General features: G+C 39.5%; 1 protein-coding gene and 1 non-coding gene across 2 annotated transcripts; both read left to right on the top strand.

Annotated features, from left to right (window-relative positions):
• The first annotated feature begins 2230 nt into the window (after positions 1 to 2230).
• Positions 2231 to 4702, top strand: LOC113757386 (putative disease resistance protein RGA3). Its single transcript, XM_027300703.1, has one exon. The coding sequence runs from the start codon at positions 2231 to 2233 to the stop codon at positions 4700 to 4702; it is 2472 nt and encodes an 823-aa protein (XP_027156504.1).
• Positions 4703 to 13354: 8652 nt separating this feature from the next.
• On the top strand, positions 13355 to 13461 carry LOC113757387. Its single transcript, XR_003466281.1, has one exon. It is a non-coding gene; the product is annotated as a small nucleolar RNA R71 (small nucleolar RNA).
• The last annotated feature ends 3846 nt before the right edge of the window (positions 13462 to 17307 follow it).

Here is a 17307-nt window from a genome sequence, read left to right as displayed (position 1 = left end):
ATGCAAAACATGCTGCCCAACTACACTCTGCCCTTAGTTGGAAAGGAATCAGGAAAAGAACAAGTCATTCTTTTTCTTATTTTGTGTCTGTTTTGAAATTATAGACAGCGAAACAATTGTATTGGAAAAATAACTATTGCACACTTCATTTTAGCCAATAAGAAACAGCAAAATTCCTGTATCAACATCAAAGAAAAAAATTTTCCATCAAAAACTGCTGAGGGCTGCCCATGCACCCTAAGCATGGTTAGCGAACAATGTATTGAAAGGAAAATCGAGCGAGGAAAAGTAAGGAACAAGTCCATAGCCTTCTGGCCTCATTGTAACATACTGTAAGCGTCAACCTGTCTATAGTTAGTAAATATGTTGTTTGTCCATATATCAATATATCTTTCCCAAAAAACGGAAGTTGATCGTTGTAATTTTTTTATGTGGGACTTTAGCTGTAACTCACTGGATGCATTTTTTTTCTTGACATCTGGGTTAATTCTCTTGATCCGTTAATCTTCTGTAAGCACTTAGGAGTTTTTTTTAGAGCATGCTAATTGATGCTTAAAAGACAAAGTTGAAACTCTTTCTCTTACAAAAAAACATCTTCCTTCTAGTGGGAAATTCAGTGATATCTTCTTCCATAAACTTAAAAATTTAAGAAACTTTAGTTTCAGGTTTTCAGTTTATTTAGCACCGTAAGTGTTAAATTTTCAATCCTATCATTACAATTCTATGATTTTATATCACAAAATTGCAAACTCCGGTCTCAATGCTGGTAGGATTGCTAATGTAGAATGTTATTTGGAGCATTAGACTCTTGCGATTTATGTGTACGTTTTAAGAAATATAACGTTTTGATACTTGTAGTCCAGGAATAGACCTAATTCCATATTTGTGGAGCTTATCTTGTGCTCATGTCGTGTTGCGGATGGAAATTTCCATACGATTTTCTGCATCTAGTTGATAATTGAATGTTGACAAATAAGATGAACAACATCCGTTGGCTAAATATCTTCTTACAGTGCATGGCTAATCGATTGTGGATCTTCCTGTTAGAGCACATCAGGTCTTTTGAGATCCATGTATGCCCTGGTTACCCTGGACGAAGACTGCATTTCTCCGATATGGTTACCTGTCAGCAGACAATGCTGCAGCAGTGAGAAAAGAAGTTGCAAAGCTTTGCGGGGAACTGAGACCACATGCACTTTCGTTGGTCAGCTCCTTTGGCATTCCTGATGCGTTCTTGAGCCCTACAGCTTTCAATTGGATCGAGACAAACTCTTGGTCCTCTGTTCAACACTAGCTTCTTGTATGTGATAATATTTGCATGTACTGCAAGAAAAATCGAAACATCTCCGGCTCATAGTGTCTGCCAACAAGTTCACAGTCGTTATATAAACTTTTCTTGGATTAAATGAATGAAGTCCTTGTAATCTGATTATTTGAATTATTCATCGTGTATTGTGTATAGTGTATTTGCAACATTCAGTTGACTGTGTTGTTTAACATTCGTTAATTGCCATTTTTAGTTGAAGGGTCTTTAGATATTGACATTGTCAAATTATACAACCAAACGCTGTTCTGATGCGTCCACGGGAATTTATATTCTTGTTCTTTTCTTGATCCGCTCATCAAGCTGAATTATTTTCATCAATTCAGTAGATGGGAATAATTCGATTTCCAGGCCCTCTACATTATTACAATACAATATTCATGGATGATGTATTGGTGGAGACCACAATTTGGACGTATGGTTAGGCATTTGCATATAGTGCATTAACTTCTCTGATAACTGGAGCCCAGGTTTGGACACACTTAATAATAGTTATTGACCATTATGAGGTTGAAATTTCAATGTTGGGCAAAACTTTCCATCCCTTTTCTTTAATTTTTCATGCCATTAGTCTGGAAGTCTCACTCATTCCTTCTTTAAGTTACCACATTGCATCCGAGACTTTTATACTATTCTAATTATTGTTATCATAAGTACTATTTTTGCTTTAACATGTGAAGTCCTTACCAAAAGCCAGGGGAAAAAACAAAAATATGTACTGCTAGAATATAATAATTCTTTCAGTGGAGTCCAGGAAATTTCGTTTTGGAAAAAAATAAAAGATAGGTAATGGATTCAGTGCTTTGTAACTCTAGCTGTTGAATGTTGAGCATCTCTTGCTGCAAAAAATAGTCCAACTATTCAACAAAAGCAGTTTACCTTCATCTGTTAAGAGTTTCACAGAAGATGCCTGAAGCTGTACTTAGTTTTGTTATTGTAATCTTGAATAAGATACTTCCACTAGCTGCCCACGAGGTCAGCCGGGTATGGGCTGTCAAGAAAGACCTTGAGAAGCTTGCTGAGGAAGTACAGATGATGGAAGCTTTGATTCTTGATGCTGAAGGCAAGCAATCAACAAGCAAAGCCGTGCAGCTTTGGCTGAAAAGGCTCCAGTCCATAGCACGTGATGCGGAGATCGTGTTAGATGACTTCGGATATGAAGTTCTGCGGCAGAAGGTTGAGAATCGGAAGCGCGACAAGGTACGCAACTTCTTTTCTTCCTCAAATCCTATTTCCTTTCGTCTAGAGATGGCTAACAAGATCAAGAATGTTAGCGCATCTCTAGAGGAAGCATACAGACGTGCAAATCAAATAGGGCTTCATCCAGTTCAACTACCCATGACGTCTGCTGATCACAAAGAGGATCGGTGGACTGATCCTTTTGTGGAAGAGTCAGAAATGGTGGGAAGGGAAGTTGAGATATCTCAAGTTGTAAGCATGTTAATTAGCTCAGACTATAAGAAGGATTTACCTGTCATCTCAATAGTTGGGATGGGTGGCCAGGGTAAAACAACCCTTGCACAGCTGGTGCTAAAAAATGACAGTGTAGTGAAACATTTTGATGAAACAATATGGGTTTGTGTGTCTGATGATTTCAAAGTGGAAAGGCTGTTGAATGAGATGCTACAATCCCTTAAGGGAAAAAGTGCTGACACAACAAACAGGGAAACATTGGTGAAGGAGCTTCAAGATAATCTGAAAGGAAAACGTTACTTGCTTGTGCTTGATGATATTTGGAATGAGAATCGACAGAAATGGAATGGCATGAGGAGACGTTTGTTGGCAATAGGGGGTGCTCCAGGAAGCAAAATATTGGTTACCACACGTAGTGATGAGGTAGCCTCAGCAATGCAAACATCTGGTTTGCATCATCTAGACATCCTCTCAGATGATCATAGCTGGATGTTGTTTGAAAAACTAGCTTTTGCAGATGGTGGTGCAAGAAAGACTCAAGATCTGGTGGACATTGGCAGAAGGATACTGAAAAAGTGTGGCGGTGTGCCATTAGCTATCAAAGTGATTGGGGGTTTGTTATATTCCAAAAAGGATGCCTCGGAATGGTTGAAGCTTGAGAAGAGTGAAATATGGAATGAGTCGGCCAATAATGAAGGTGGAGTCATTTCTGTCCTGATGCTGAGTTGCGAAAACTTACCTTCATTGTCAGTGGAACAATGCTTTGCAAGTTGTTCCATTTTCCCGAAGGACACTGATATGGAAAAACAAAGCTTGATACAGATTTGGATGGCCCAGGGATTGATTAATGATGCCAAGGGAGGTCATTTGCAAATGGAGGATGTAGGCAGTGACTATTTCAACATATTGCTTCGGAGTTCTTTGTTGCAAGCTACTTCTGAGAATTCCATTAATGGAATCAAGCGCTGCCGGATGCACGACCTTGTGCATGATCTTTCATTGCAAGTGTCAAATAATTGTTTCTTAAATACAGAGGATGGCATGGTAGTCAGTCATGATGATGAAGTCATGCATTTGACCATTATTCTGAGTCGAGGGATGGTGTTAAAGAAGATCGAAGGGATTCCTCCAAATTTACAAACGCTTCATCTTGTGGGTCGTGGTATTGTGCTCGAAGACATATTGGAAACATCTAGATATCTTTGTGTGTTAATAGTAAACTGCCGGGATGTTGCTCATCTCCCGAATGCAGTTGGTAATATGAAACATTTAAGATATCTTGATATCTGTAAAACTCGTATCATCACTCTGCCAGATTCCATCACAAAGCTCTACAATTTGATGACCTTGAAAGTAGTTTACTTGAAAGAGATACCTAAAAAGTTTAGCAATTTAATTAACTTGAGGCATTTCGAGTATTCCGAGTTTCTTTTGGAGATCCGATGTTTGTTCCCGGGAATTGGGCAGCTGGCTAATCTTCAGACATTGCCCCACTTCGTGGTAAGCCAAGACAAGGGATGTCAACTTGAGGAGTTGGAACACTTGCGCAACCTCCGAGACAAGTTAGAAATATTTGGACTTGAGAATGTGAGCAGCTTTGAATCAGCAGCAAAAGCAAAGTTGTCCGAAAAATCAAGCATTCAAGATTTAAGACTTTCATGGAATGACAGGAAAGAAGATTGTGATGACAACAATATCAATAGTGTCATGGAAGGTCTCCAACCTCACCCAAACTTGAAAAGTTTAGCCATTAACGGTTTCAAAGGTTCAAGGTTTCCGTCGTGGATGGTGGCAAAGGATCATTTGATACTTCGGAATCTGGTACGCCTCAGGTTGGAGAAATTGGGCAAGTGTGAACAAGTACCACCACTAGGGAACTTGCCTTGTCTCGAGTCCTTAGTGATGTTCTCCTTACACAATGTGAAGCGCATTGGGGCTGTGACAGGTGTCGAGCCTGTGCAATAATAAATACCTACTCGAGAAAAATGAATTTTCTGTGTATAGTAGTGAGTAGGGTCGAATCCACAGGGATTGGGAAAAATTCGATTCTTTTCAAGTTCGGGACACGGGGGATTTTTATCAGAAATAAACTAAAAATAATTAAACAATTTAACCAAAAATAATTAATTAATAAATACAATTGTAAATAGCAATTAAATAAATGATACATAAATTCTAGCCAAGGATACAACTACGCAGACACAGTCCATTCATCCGATCATTGATGCAAAGAAGGTTCACTTAATTTTATTAACAGGTTAGTTATAGTCGCCGATAAACTCTAACGACCAGCTTTTCCTTAATTTATTGATAACCACGGTACGACCGTTGATTATCCCTAACCAGGAAATACTCCTAGGTACGACCGTAGGAATTAATTTCCTAATTGCATTAAAAACTAGAAAAGCCTAACCCAAATTAATAACACGCTACGAGGGTTATTTAAATCAGATTGCATGTCCCCCTAGTATGTGAAAATACTAGTTGTCACTAATATTAACCAACTAAACAATTACGGATTTAATTGATTAATTTGACAAGAGATTAATAAGTCAAATTGCACATCGGGCCCTTGATATCCAATTAACAAAATAATCCCATGAAATTAAAATAGAAAACATGCAAATATTAATAAATTAAGGAACACGTAAAATTAATTAGATCTCACAGATATTTAGGACTGCATCTTCGCGTTGATCCTTGACTAGAGGAGAAAATTAGCCACGCCTCATAAGAAAATTCCCACGCAATTTAATTGAACTCAAAGACATTTATCTCTTACTAATAATTAAAAATAAGAATTGTATTCTCTGTAGTCTAATACAATAAAAATAATCTCATGGAAGAGACGGAAGAAAACAAGACACGCAAGAAATCTTCACCCCAAAACTAAAAACTTCTCTGCCCAGACGGAAGAGAAGAAGAAAAACTGACTCTCGCAAAATGTGCGGCTCTCCCCATAAAACAAGCCAATTCGAAACTTCACTCTACGCTCACAAAAGAAAACATTCCTTTCCCTACCTAATCAACTCCACCGAAAACAAAAGCAAAGGCTACTTTCCACAAAGGCACCGTGAATCAAGAAAGGAAATGGTCTTTACACAATGGTCAAGTCTTCGCGGTCCCCACCTAATTGAGATGTTGGCCAGCCAAATGCAATTCAATTCCTTTTCATTATAGAAAGAAATGGACGTTGGTTTACACCATGCATATGGGCCAATTGTACAGAGTTTCACAATAATCTTCTCAAGAAAGTTTCTGCTCCACTTTCTGAAAGTATATCCAAATACCAAATATAAATATATATTGACAATTAAAGCAATATTTGGCAAGGATAAAGAGGAGAATTAACAATAAAATTACTAACAATTAACACCCTATCAATTCCCCCCACACTTAAATCATGCTTGTCCTCAAGCATGGGAACACTAAACTCAACAATGGCTAACTCTCATTTCATTTACTGCCAAGCTACGCTTATCCCAAAATCAAGTTTTAGTGGCTAAGTGTCAAGACATATTTCTCCCGGTTAGCTCCTGAAATCATAGACTCGTCCAATTCATGGCTAAGTCGTCTAAGAAATCAAAATATTAAACTAGCAAAAGTTAGCAATTGGGTCAACTGAAAATCAAAATCTCAACATTGAAGAACAAGGATCGGCAGGCCAACATGATCATAAGCTTACTTATTATTTTCTTTTCTCTCTTTTTTTTATTTATTTTTTTTTATAATAATTTTTTTTTCAATAAATGCTCAGTCCCAAGCTATTCAAGTCTTTTGACGTGAACTCTGACATTTTTAGATGAAAGAGCCCAGTTACTCAACTCTTCACAGCTTCAGGACTAACTACTCATATATATAGTCACTTTTTGACGCGAAAGTCGACACTTGTGGTGAAGACTCCCGGTTACTGGGTGACGACACTAGCGGAGTAGGGTCATTTATTAATCACAATTAAAGCACCAGAAAACCAGATAATTAAAGATCATGGCCCACGTCATCTCCTAATATGGAGAACTAAGATCAACAATTGCCTAATCCACACAACAATTGCTAGTAAAATATTTATATTGCCTAAACAATTTAACCACAATTTGCACCAAGTCATTAAACTCATGATATTCACCAAGATAACATGCTTTTACTTGCCACTTAAACTAAATTCATAGAATAAATCATAACCAGCAATAGACGAGTGAGATGCCACATTTATTCATCAAAACACTAGTAAGAAAGGCAGCAAATTAAAGAAACACCAATCAAAACTAAACCCAAATCCCCCCCACACTTAAATCACACATTGCCCTCAATGTGATAATGAAACAGTAAAAATAAGAAGAAGGACAACAAAACTCCCCTGAAGCTGGTGCCAGCTATTAGCACTTGTAGTTGGAGGAGGCGAAGCGGAGGTCAAAGGATCGGGATCGTGGTTTCACCATTCTTTCCAAATTGCACTCCAAACCACAATAGACAACAGTTGCTAACGAATAATGGAAACAAGAAATTCAAAGCACTAACAAATGAAAAATCAATTCAATGAACAAAATGCACACTGCATTCACTCGCAAGTTATACAGATATCTCAATACTTATAACAAATGCAATCAATAAACACTCGTGGTTCCAAACTTAGCCAAATGTAAAAGCACCTCCCAATTGAACAAACAACTGTAGCAAATTACCCACAGTTAGACACAAAGTACAGCAGATTAAACACAATTCGACCTAAAATATATATATATATATAATGATTAACGATTGGACATTCAATTCACAAGTCAATCTACTAAATAAATAAAAATCAAGCAAAGTAAAAAGAAACAAGCAAAGTAACACAGAAGTACCCAACTAAGGAGGAATAGAAATGTCAGGTAGTCCAAACACGCAAAATTTTCAAAAACGTACTGTAATAAAAATAATAAAAACATACTGCAATAATAAAATAAGAAAATAAAAAAAAATAATAGAAAGAGATTGAGGCAGGCGCGTGCATACGAAGCCAGTAGTGCGATGAAGGTGGTGGCTGTGAGAGAGAAGAGTTTGCGGCAGCTGGATCTGGTGGTGCTCGGCTTTCGGGGCTTCAGGCGGATCTTGGAGGCGGTGGCTATGGCAAGGGTGAAGGAGGTCAGATGAGCTGGTGGTCACCCTTGGCGAGGAGAGCCGAGGCAGCGGCGAGAAGAGCTGGGGTGGGCGGCGGTTGGGTGAGGTTCGCAGCCGAAGAAGAAAGAAAAAGAAAGGGACAGCGGCTTGGCAAGAAAGAAAGAAAGAAAGAAAGAAAAAGAAAGAAAAAGAAAAGAAAGAAAGAAAGAAAAAAAAAAAAAAAAAGAAAGAAAAAAAAATTTTTTTGATCTTACATTTTTTTTTAAATTCAGAAATTGATTTGTTGATAAACTAAACTGCATATTAAGAAAGAAAGTAATTGTATTTTTTTTTTTGATTTCTTTTTTGATTTTTTTTTTGTTTAGTTCGTCAAACATGGCATGGGCACGCCAAGATTAGAAAACATTCTCTGACCTTGAGAATCAGTTTTGAACATTAACGCGTGCCCTCTCCGCCGGGCACGCCAAGATTCCACTTCGTAATGTTGAGATTTTACGAACATGGCGTGGGCATGCCATGTTTTAGAAACATCCTCTGACCTTGAAGTTGGAACTTGTGAGATTAATGCGTGCCCTCTTCGCATGGGCACGCCATGATCACCTGTCCTGATCATAGTAGAGAAAAATATCAAATTTAAGCAATACCCAGATGAGAAACGACATATTTAACGAATCGCACAACAAAAACCAACAAAATCAAAAATTGGGTTGCCTCCCAAAAGCGCCTTTCTTTAACGTCTTTGGCTAGACGGAGTCCAGAATTTGCTTAAACTAAGCAAATCGGGTCTTCCAGTTGCATCATCTCCACCCGTTCAATTGGAAATCCTTCATAATACGGCTTGAGACGATGACCATTCACCACAAATTTCTTCTCTGTTTTCAAACTTTGGATCTCTACTGCACCATAATGAAAGACATTAGTCACAACAAAAGGGCCAATCCAACGAGAACGTAATTTACCTGGAAATAGTTTCAATTTGGAGTGGTATAGTAAAACTTTTTGCCCACAGACGAATGTCTTCCTAGAGATCTGTTGGTCATGAAAGATCTGATTCTTCTCCTTATAGATCACTGCATTCTCGTATGCTTCATTTCGAATTTCTTCCAACTCTAGTAATTGTAACTTTCTTTGAATTCCGCCTTCCTCGATATCCATGTTGCATTGTTTGACCGCCCAAAATGCTCTATGCTCAAACTCGACCGGGAGATGACATGGCTTTCCAAATACCAATCGGTAAGGGGACATGCCAATGGGTGTCTTGTATGCTGTCCTATATGCCCATAGTGCATCATCTAGTCTCACACTCCAATCCTTCCTATCGGGTCGGACCATCTTTTCTAGAATTGATTTGATCTCTCGGTTCGATGTTTCCGCCTGACCATTTGTCTGAGGATGGTATGATGTAGAGACTTTGTGCAAGACACCATATCTCCTAAAAATTGCAGCGATCTTTTTGTTGCAGAAATGAGTACCCCGATCACTTACAATTGCTCGCGGCATCCCAAAGCGAACAAAAATATTAGACTTAACGAATTCTGCAACCACTTTGGAATCATTAGTGCGGGTGGCCTTTGCTTCTACCCATTTCGAAACATAATTTACAGCAAGCAATATATACAAAAAACCAAAGGAAGAAGGAAAAGGACCCATAAAATCAATGCCCCAAACGTCAAAAATTTCAACAAAATCATTGGGGTTTGAGTCATTTGATCCCTACGAGAGATATTACCCACTCTTTGACACTTATCACATGACTTACAAAATGAGTAGGCATCCTTGAATAGAGTTGGCCAATAGAATCCACTCTCTAGCACCTTACGAGCCGTTCTCTTTGGTCCAAAGTGACCTCCACATGCAAAAGAGTGACAATAGGCTAGAATAGATTGAAATTCAACTTCACTTACACATCTACGGATGATTTGATCAGCACCCCGCTTCCAGAGGTAAGGATCATCCCAAATGTAGAACTTTGCATCGCTCCTCAACTTGTCTCTCTTTGCCTTAGGCCATCCTGTAGGAAATTTGTCAGTGACTAGAAAATTAACAATATCTGCATACCAAGGCAAAGATGAGTTAATAGAAAATAAATGCTCCTCGGGGAATGCTTCTCTCAATGGGATGTCATCTTCGACGACTTGTACTCGACTCAAGTGATCTGCTACCAGATTCTCCGCCCCTTTCTTATCTCGGATCTCCAGGTTGAACTCCTGTAGCAACAATATCCACCGTATCAATCGCGGTTTAGCCTCTTTTTTGGTCAACAGATACCGCAAAGCTGCATGATCAGAAAAAATAATAACTTTAGCACCAAGTAAATAAGACCGAAATTTTTCTAAGGCAAAAACAACTGCTAAAAGCTCCTTTTCGGTGGTTGAATAGTTCAATTGAGCTCCGTTCAAGGCTCGAGATGCGTAGTAAATAGCATGAGCTGCTTTTCCTACTCTTTGACCCAATACCGCACCAACTGCATAGTCACTGGCGTCGCACATGATCTCGAATGGGAGGTTCCAGTCAGGGGGTTGGATAATAGGTGAGGTGATCAATAACTCCTTTAACTTATTGAATGCCCCCTTACATGTTTCATCAAATTCGAAGGATACATCTTTTTGCAAAAGTTGGAACAAGGGTGCTCCAATTTTCGAGAAATCCTTGATGAACCTTCTATAGAAACCTGCGTGACCCAAGAAGGAACGAACTTCCCGCACACTCGCGGGGTAAGGTAAAGTAGATATAACATTTATTTTTGCCTTATCAACCTCAATACCTGTAGATGATACTACATGACCCAAAACTATCCCGTGTTCAACCATAAAATGACATTTTTCCCAATTAAGCACGAGATTAGTTTCTATACACCTTACTAAGATCAATTTCAGATTATCTAGACAGTTTTCAAAACTTTCACCATATACACTGAAATCGTCCATGAAAACCTCAATAATTTTCTCAACATATTCTGAAAAGATACTTACCATGCATCTTTGAAAGGTAGCAGGTGCATTACACAATCCAAATGGCATCCTTCGGTATGCAAATGTTCCAAATGGGCAGGTGAAAGTAGTCTTCTCTTGGTCCTCGGGTGCGATAGCAATTTGAAAATAACCTGAAAATCCATCCAAGAAACAATAGTAAGCTCGACATGCTAATCGCTCCACCATCTGGTCAATGAAAGGGAGGGGGAAATGGTCCTTTTTCGTGACGGCATTTAGCTTTCGGTAATCGATACACTGTCGCCATCCGGTGGGCTTTCGAATTGGTACGAGCTCACCCTCTTGGTTTGATTCCACTGTCACCCCTGCCTTCTTCGGGACCACCTGTACTGGACTTACCCACGGGCTATCTGATATTGCAAATATAATTCCAACGTCCAGCAGTTTTAAAATCTCTTTCTTTACGACCTCCATCATGAGAGGATTTAATCTCCGTTGAGCTTGCCGTACGGGTTTAGCATTCTCCTCGAGTCGAATTCGGTGCATACACACCGCGGGGCTAATTCCCTTGATGTCGGCGATGGTCCATCCTATCGCCTGCTTATGTTCCCTAAGAACTCGAAGTAGTTTCTCTTCTTGAACCTTTGATAAACCCGCGGAGATGATCACTGGAAGTGTCTCCCCTTCACCTAAGTATACATACTTTAGGTGTTTCGGCAGTGGTTTTAGTTCCAAGACAGGTGCCTGCACCACAGATGTAAGTAACCTTTGATGAGGTTCGGGTATGAAAATCGGTGCAAGATCATACCTTGTCTTCGTGGTTGGTAACGTTTGCAACGATCCAATCACGCATTTAAGCTCTTCACTCAATTCTACCCTAGAGGTTGTTTCGGACTCAAAGTGCCTGGTCAGGACGACCTCTAGTTCATCCCTGCCTTCAATTTCAAAAACCTCCTGTATAGCAGGGTCAATAACATTTATCGAGAAAACAGAGCCAATATTTGAATCGGATGGATATTTCATGGTCTCAAAGATGTTAAAGTGAACAATCTCACCATCAAATTCCATAGACAAAGTACCCTTATTAACATCAATTTTGGTTCGGGCTGTGCTCAAAAAGGGTCTACCTAACAACAAAGGTGACGGATCACGGGAGTGTTCATCCTCCATGTCGAGCACATAAAAATCAGCTGGAAAAATCAATTCATTAATTTTTACCAAAACATCTTCAATCAACCCGTCAGGGTATGCATTGGTCCTGTCAGCTAATTGGATTATTATCCCAGTCTCTTTCAAAGGGCCTAAGTTCAATGAAGCATAAATGGACTTTGGCATGACATTAATCGAGGCTCCTAGGTCTAACATGGCCTTTCCAATCAAAGTATTACCTATCCTACAAGGAATAGTAAACATACCTGGATCTCCGCATTTTGGTGGAAGTTTCCTTTGTAGAATTGCTGAAACATTCTCCCCAACTATAACTCGTTCATCCCCCTTCAACCGCTTGCGGTTGGCACACAAGTCCCTCAAAAATTTTGCGTACCTGGGTACTTGTTTAATCGCATCCAGCAGGGGTATGTTGATCTCCACCTTGCGAAAGATCTCCAAGACCTCTTTTTCCTTATCTTGCTTCTTTGGTTTCTCTAACCTGCTAGGAAAGGGAGGTGGATTAGTTTTAGTTGTAGGAATTGGGTTCGAGGTTACCTTTGCATTTTTGTTGTCTGTGCCCTCCTCTTTCAATTCTTTCTCAATCCGTTCCTCGTCCTTGTCTTTAGGAATCACCGGTTCGGGTCCTTGAACTTCCTTGCCACTCCTTAAGGTCATTGCGCTTACATTCTTTGGATTTGCCTCAGGTTGAGATGGCAACTTTCCTTGAACTTGGGACTCCAAACGGTTGATTGTTATAGCCATTTGATTCATTTGATTTTGCAATGATTGCACCTGTCCCAGTTGATTTCTCATGCTTTGCAGGTCTGAATCCGTCTTTTGTTGGTTAGCAAGTAATTGCTTCATCATTTCTTCCATGGACGGACTTGAGTTTGAAGGGAGTGGTGGTGGTGGTGGGCGAGGATGGTACTGCTGTTGGTGTCCTTGCTGTCTATTTGGCACAAAGTTAGACTGCCTATTTCCTCCATAGCTAAGGTTGGGGTGATCCCTCCAACCAGGATTGTAGGTGTTTGAGTACGGGTCGTACTGCTTTCTTGGCGCGGGCGCGTGGCCAGCCATGTTCACCTGTTCTGCAGTTTCTTCTTGAACCAGTGGACACATTTCCGTAGGATGACCCACGGCAGTACACACCCCACACACTTTGACTTGTGAAGCACTCCCCACAGCTAATTGTCTTACGAAAGATGTTAATTCGGAGATCTGCTGTTGGATAGAGGACGTTTCCACCTCATTCACCCTACGCGTCGGGATGTCCTCTCTTGAACCAAACTGCTGTGAGTTCTCAGCCATCCCTTCAATCAACTCCCATGCTCCTCGAGGGGTTTTGTTCACCAACGCTCCTCCACTTGCAGCATCGATTATGCTTCTGTCCCTGAAAAGCAACCCCTCATAGAAATATTGAATGAGCAGTTGCTCACTTATCTGATGCTGAGGGCATTTGGAGCACAGTTTCTTAAATCTCTCCCAGTACTCATAGAGAGATTCGCTTGGGTGTTGTTTGATACCACATATCTCCTTCCTTAGGCTCGCAGCTCGAGACGCAGGAAAGTACTTGTCCAAGAATTTTTTCTTCAGTTGGTCCCATGTGGTGATACTACCAGGCGGTAGGTAGTAGAGCCAGTCTTTCGCGGAGTCCTTCAAAGAGAAGGGGAAGGCCCTCATCTTTATTTGCTCTTCTGTAATTCCCGGAGGCTTCATACTGTTGCAAACGACGTCAAACTCTTGCAAGTGCTTGTAGGGCTCCTCACCTGGTAGACCATGAAAAGATGGCAAGAGATGAATTAGACCAGATTTTAGTTCAAAGGGAGTGTCATCATTTAAATGTGGAAAAGTAATGCACAAGGGCTGCTGATTTAAATCAGGAGCAGCCAACTCCCTTAGTGTTCGTGCATTTGCCATAGTGACTTCCTCTTGGTCTGAATCACTTGAATTGTCACCAGACAAATTTGTCGGCTCAACCTCTGGATCAAGTTCCTGAGGTGCAATATCGTATTGCTCCTCCCTGAGCCGCCTGGTTTCTTTTCTCGTTCTACGCGCGGTCTTCTCTACTTCAGTGTCGAAAATTAATTCGCCTGTACGAGAAGAGCGAGGCATAAACTAGAAAAATACCAGAAAAAAAATGAACTTAAAAAGAAACAAATGATTAACGCCAGTCCCCGGCAACGGCGCCAAAAATTGACAGGTGTCGAGTCTGTGCAATAATAAATACCTACTCGAGAAAAATGAATTTTCTGTGTATAGTAGTGAGTAGGGTCGAATCCACAGGGACTGGGAAAAATTCGATTCTTTTCAAGTTCGGGACACGGGGGATTTTTATCAGAAATAAACTAAAAATAATTAATTAATAAATACAATTGTAAATAGCAATTAAATAAATGATACATAAATTCTAGCCAAGGATACAACTACGCAGACACAGTCCATTCATCCGATCATTGATGCAAAGAAGGTTCACTTAATTTTATTAACAGGTTAGTTATAGTCGCCGATAAACTCTAACGACCAGCTTTTCCTTAATTTATTGATAACCACGGTACGACCGTTGATTATCCCTAACCAGGAAATACTCCTAGGTACGACCGTAGGAATTAATTTCCTAATTGCATTAAAAACTAGAAAAGCCTAACCCAAATTAATAACACGCTACGAGGGTTATTTAAATCAGATTGCATGTCCCCCTAGTATGTGAAAATACTAGTTGTCACTAATATTAACCAACTAAACAATTACGGATTTAATTGATTAATTTGACAAGAGATTAATAAGTCAAATTGCACATCGGGCCCTTGATATCCAATTAACAAAATAATCCCATGAAATTAAAATAGAAAACATGCAAATATTAATAAATTAAGGAACACGTAAAATTAATTAGATCTCACAGATATTTAGGACTGCATCTTCGCGTTGATCCTTGACTAGAGGAGAAAATTAGCCACGCCTCATAAGAAAATTCCCACGCAATTTAATTGAACTCAAAGACATTTATCTCTTACTAATAATTAAAAATAAGAATTGTATTCTCTGTAGTCTAATACAATAAAAATAATCTCATGGAAGAGACGGAAGAAAACAAGACACGCAAGAAATCTTCACCCCAAAACTAAAAACTTCTCTGCCCAGACGGAAGAGAAGAAGAAAAACTGACTCTCGCAAAATGTGCGGCTCTCCCCATAAAACAAGCCAATTCGAAACTTCACTCTACGCTCACAAAAGAAAACATTCCTTTCCCTACCTAATCAACTCCACCGAAAACAAAAGCAAAGGCTACTTTCCACAAAGGCACCGTGAATCAAGAAAGGAAATGGTCTTTACACAATGGTCAAGTCTTCGCGGTCCCCACCTAATTGAGATGTTGGCCAGCCAAATGCAATTCAATTCCTTTTCATTATAGAAAGAAATGGACGTTGGTTTACACCATGCATATGGGCCAATTGTACAGAGTTTCACAATAATCTTCTCAAGAAGGTTTCTGCTCCACTTTCTGAAAGTATATCCAAATACCAAATATAAATATATATTGACAATTAAAGCAATATTTGGCAAGGATAAAGAGGAGAATTAACAATAAAATTACTAACAATTAACACCCTATCAATTCCCCCCACACTTAAATCATGCTTGTCCTCAAGCATGAGAATACTAAACTCAACAATGGCTAACTCTCATTTCATTTACTGCCAAGCTACGCTTATCCCAAAATCAAGTTTTAGTGGCTAAGTGTCAAGACATATTTCTCCCGGTTAGCTCCTGAAATCATAGACTCGTCCAATTCATGGCTAAGTCGTCTAAGAAATCAAAATATTAAACTAGCAAAAGTTAGCAATTGGGTCAACTGAAAATCAAAATCTCAACATTGAAGAACAAGGATCGGCAGGCCAACATGATCATAAACTTACTTATTATTTTTTTTATTTTTTTATGCTCAGTCCCAAGCTATTCAAGTCTTTTGACGTGAACCCTGACATTTTTAGATGAAAGAGCCCAGTTACTCAACTCTTCACAGCTTCAGGACTAACTACTCATATATATAGTCACTTTTTGACGCGAAAGTCGACACTTGTGGTGAAGACTCCCGGTTACTGGGTGACGACACTAGCGGAGTAGGGTCATTTATTAATCACAATTAAAGCACCAGAAAACCAGATAATTAAAGATCATGGCCCACGTCATCTCCTAATATGGAGAACTAAGATCAACAATTGCCTAATCCACACAACAATTGCTAGTAAAATATTTATATTGCCTAAACAATTTAACCACAATTTGCACCAAGTCATTAAACTCATGATATTCACCAAGATAACATGCTTTTACTTGCCACTTAAACTAAATTCATAGAATAAATCATAACCAGCAATAGACGAGTGAGATGCCACATTTATTCATCAAAACACTAGTAAGAAAGGCAGCAAATTAAAGAAACACCAATCAAAACTAAACCCAAATCCCCCCCACACTTAAATCACACATTGCCCTCAATGTGATAATGAAACAGTAAAAATAAGAAGAAGGACAACAAAACTCCCCTGAAGCTGGTGCCAGCTATTAGCACTTGTAGTTGGAGGAGGCGAAGCGGAGGTCAAAGGATCGGGATCGTGGTTTCACCATTCTTTCCAAATTGCACTCCAAACCACAATAGACAACAGTTGCTAACGAATAATGGAAACAAGAAATTCAAAGCACTAACAAATGAAAAATCAATTCAATGAACAAAATGCACACTGCATTCACTCGCAAGTTATACAGATATCTCAATACTTATAACAAATGCAATCAATAAACACTCGTGGTTCCAAACTTAGCCAAATGTAAAAGCACCTCCCAATTGAACAAACAACTGTAGCAAATTACCCACAGTTAGACACAAAGTACAGCAGATTAAACACAATTCGACCTAAAATATATATATATATATAATGATTAACGATTGGACATTCAATTCACAAGTCAATCTACTAAATAAATAAAAATCAAGCAAAGTAAAAAGAAACAAGCAAAGTAACACAGAAGTACCCAACTAAGGAGGAATAGAAATGTCAGGTAGTCCAAACACGCAAAATTTTCAAAAACGTACTGTAATAAAAATAATAAAAACATACTGCAATAATAAAATAAGAAAATAAAAAAAAATAATAGAAAGAGATTGAGGCAGGCGCGTGCATACGAAGCCAGTAGTGCGATGAAGGTGGTGGCTGTGAGAGAGAAGAGTTTGCGGCAGCTGGATCTGGTGGTGCTCGGCTTTCGGGGCTTCAGGCGGATCTTGGAGGCGGTGGCTATGGCAAGGGTGAAGGAGGTCAGATGAGCTGGTGGTCACCCTTGGCGAGGAGAGCCGAGGCAGCGGCGAGAAGAGCTGGGGTGGGCGGCGGTTGG

The sequence above is a fragment of the Coffea eugenioides genome, unplaced genomic scaffold (genome assembly GCF_003713205.1).
Source record: "Coffea eugenioides isolate CCC68of unplaced genomic scaffold, Ceug_1.0 ScVebR1_302;HRSCAF=953, whole genome shotgun sequence".
Classification (NCBI taxonomy): Eukaryota; Viridiplantae; Streptophyta; class Magnoliopsida; order Gentianales; family Rubiaceae; genus Coffea; species Coffea eugenioides.
The sequence above is the reverse complement of the archived record's forward strand: the minus strand, read 5'-3'. Positions and strand labels throughout refer to the sequence as shown.

Coding starts and splice junctions, on each gene's coding strand:
- LOC113757386 (XM_027300703.1), top strand. CDS start 2,231: ATGCCTGAAGCTGTACTTAGTTTTGTTATTGTAATCTTGAATAAGATA.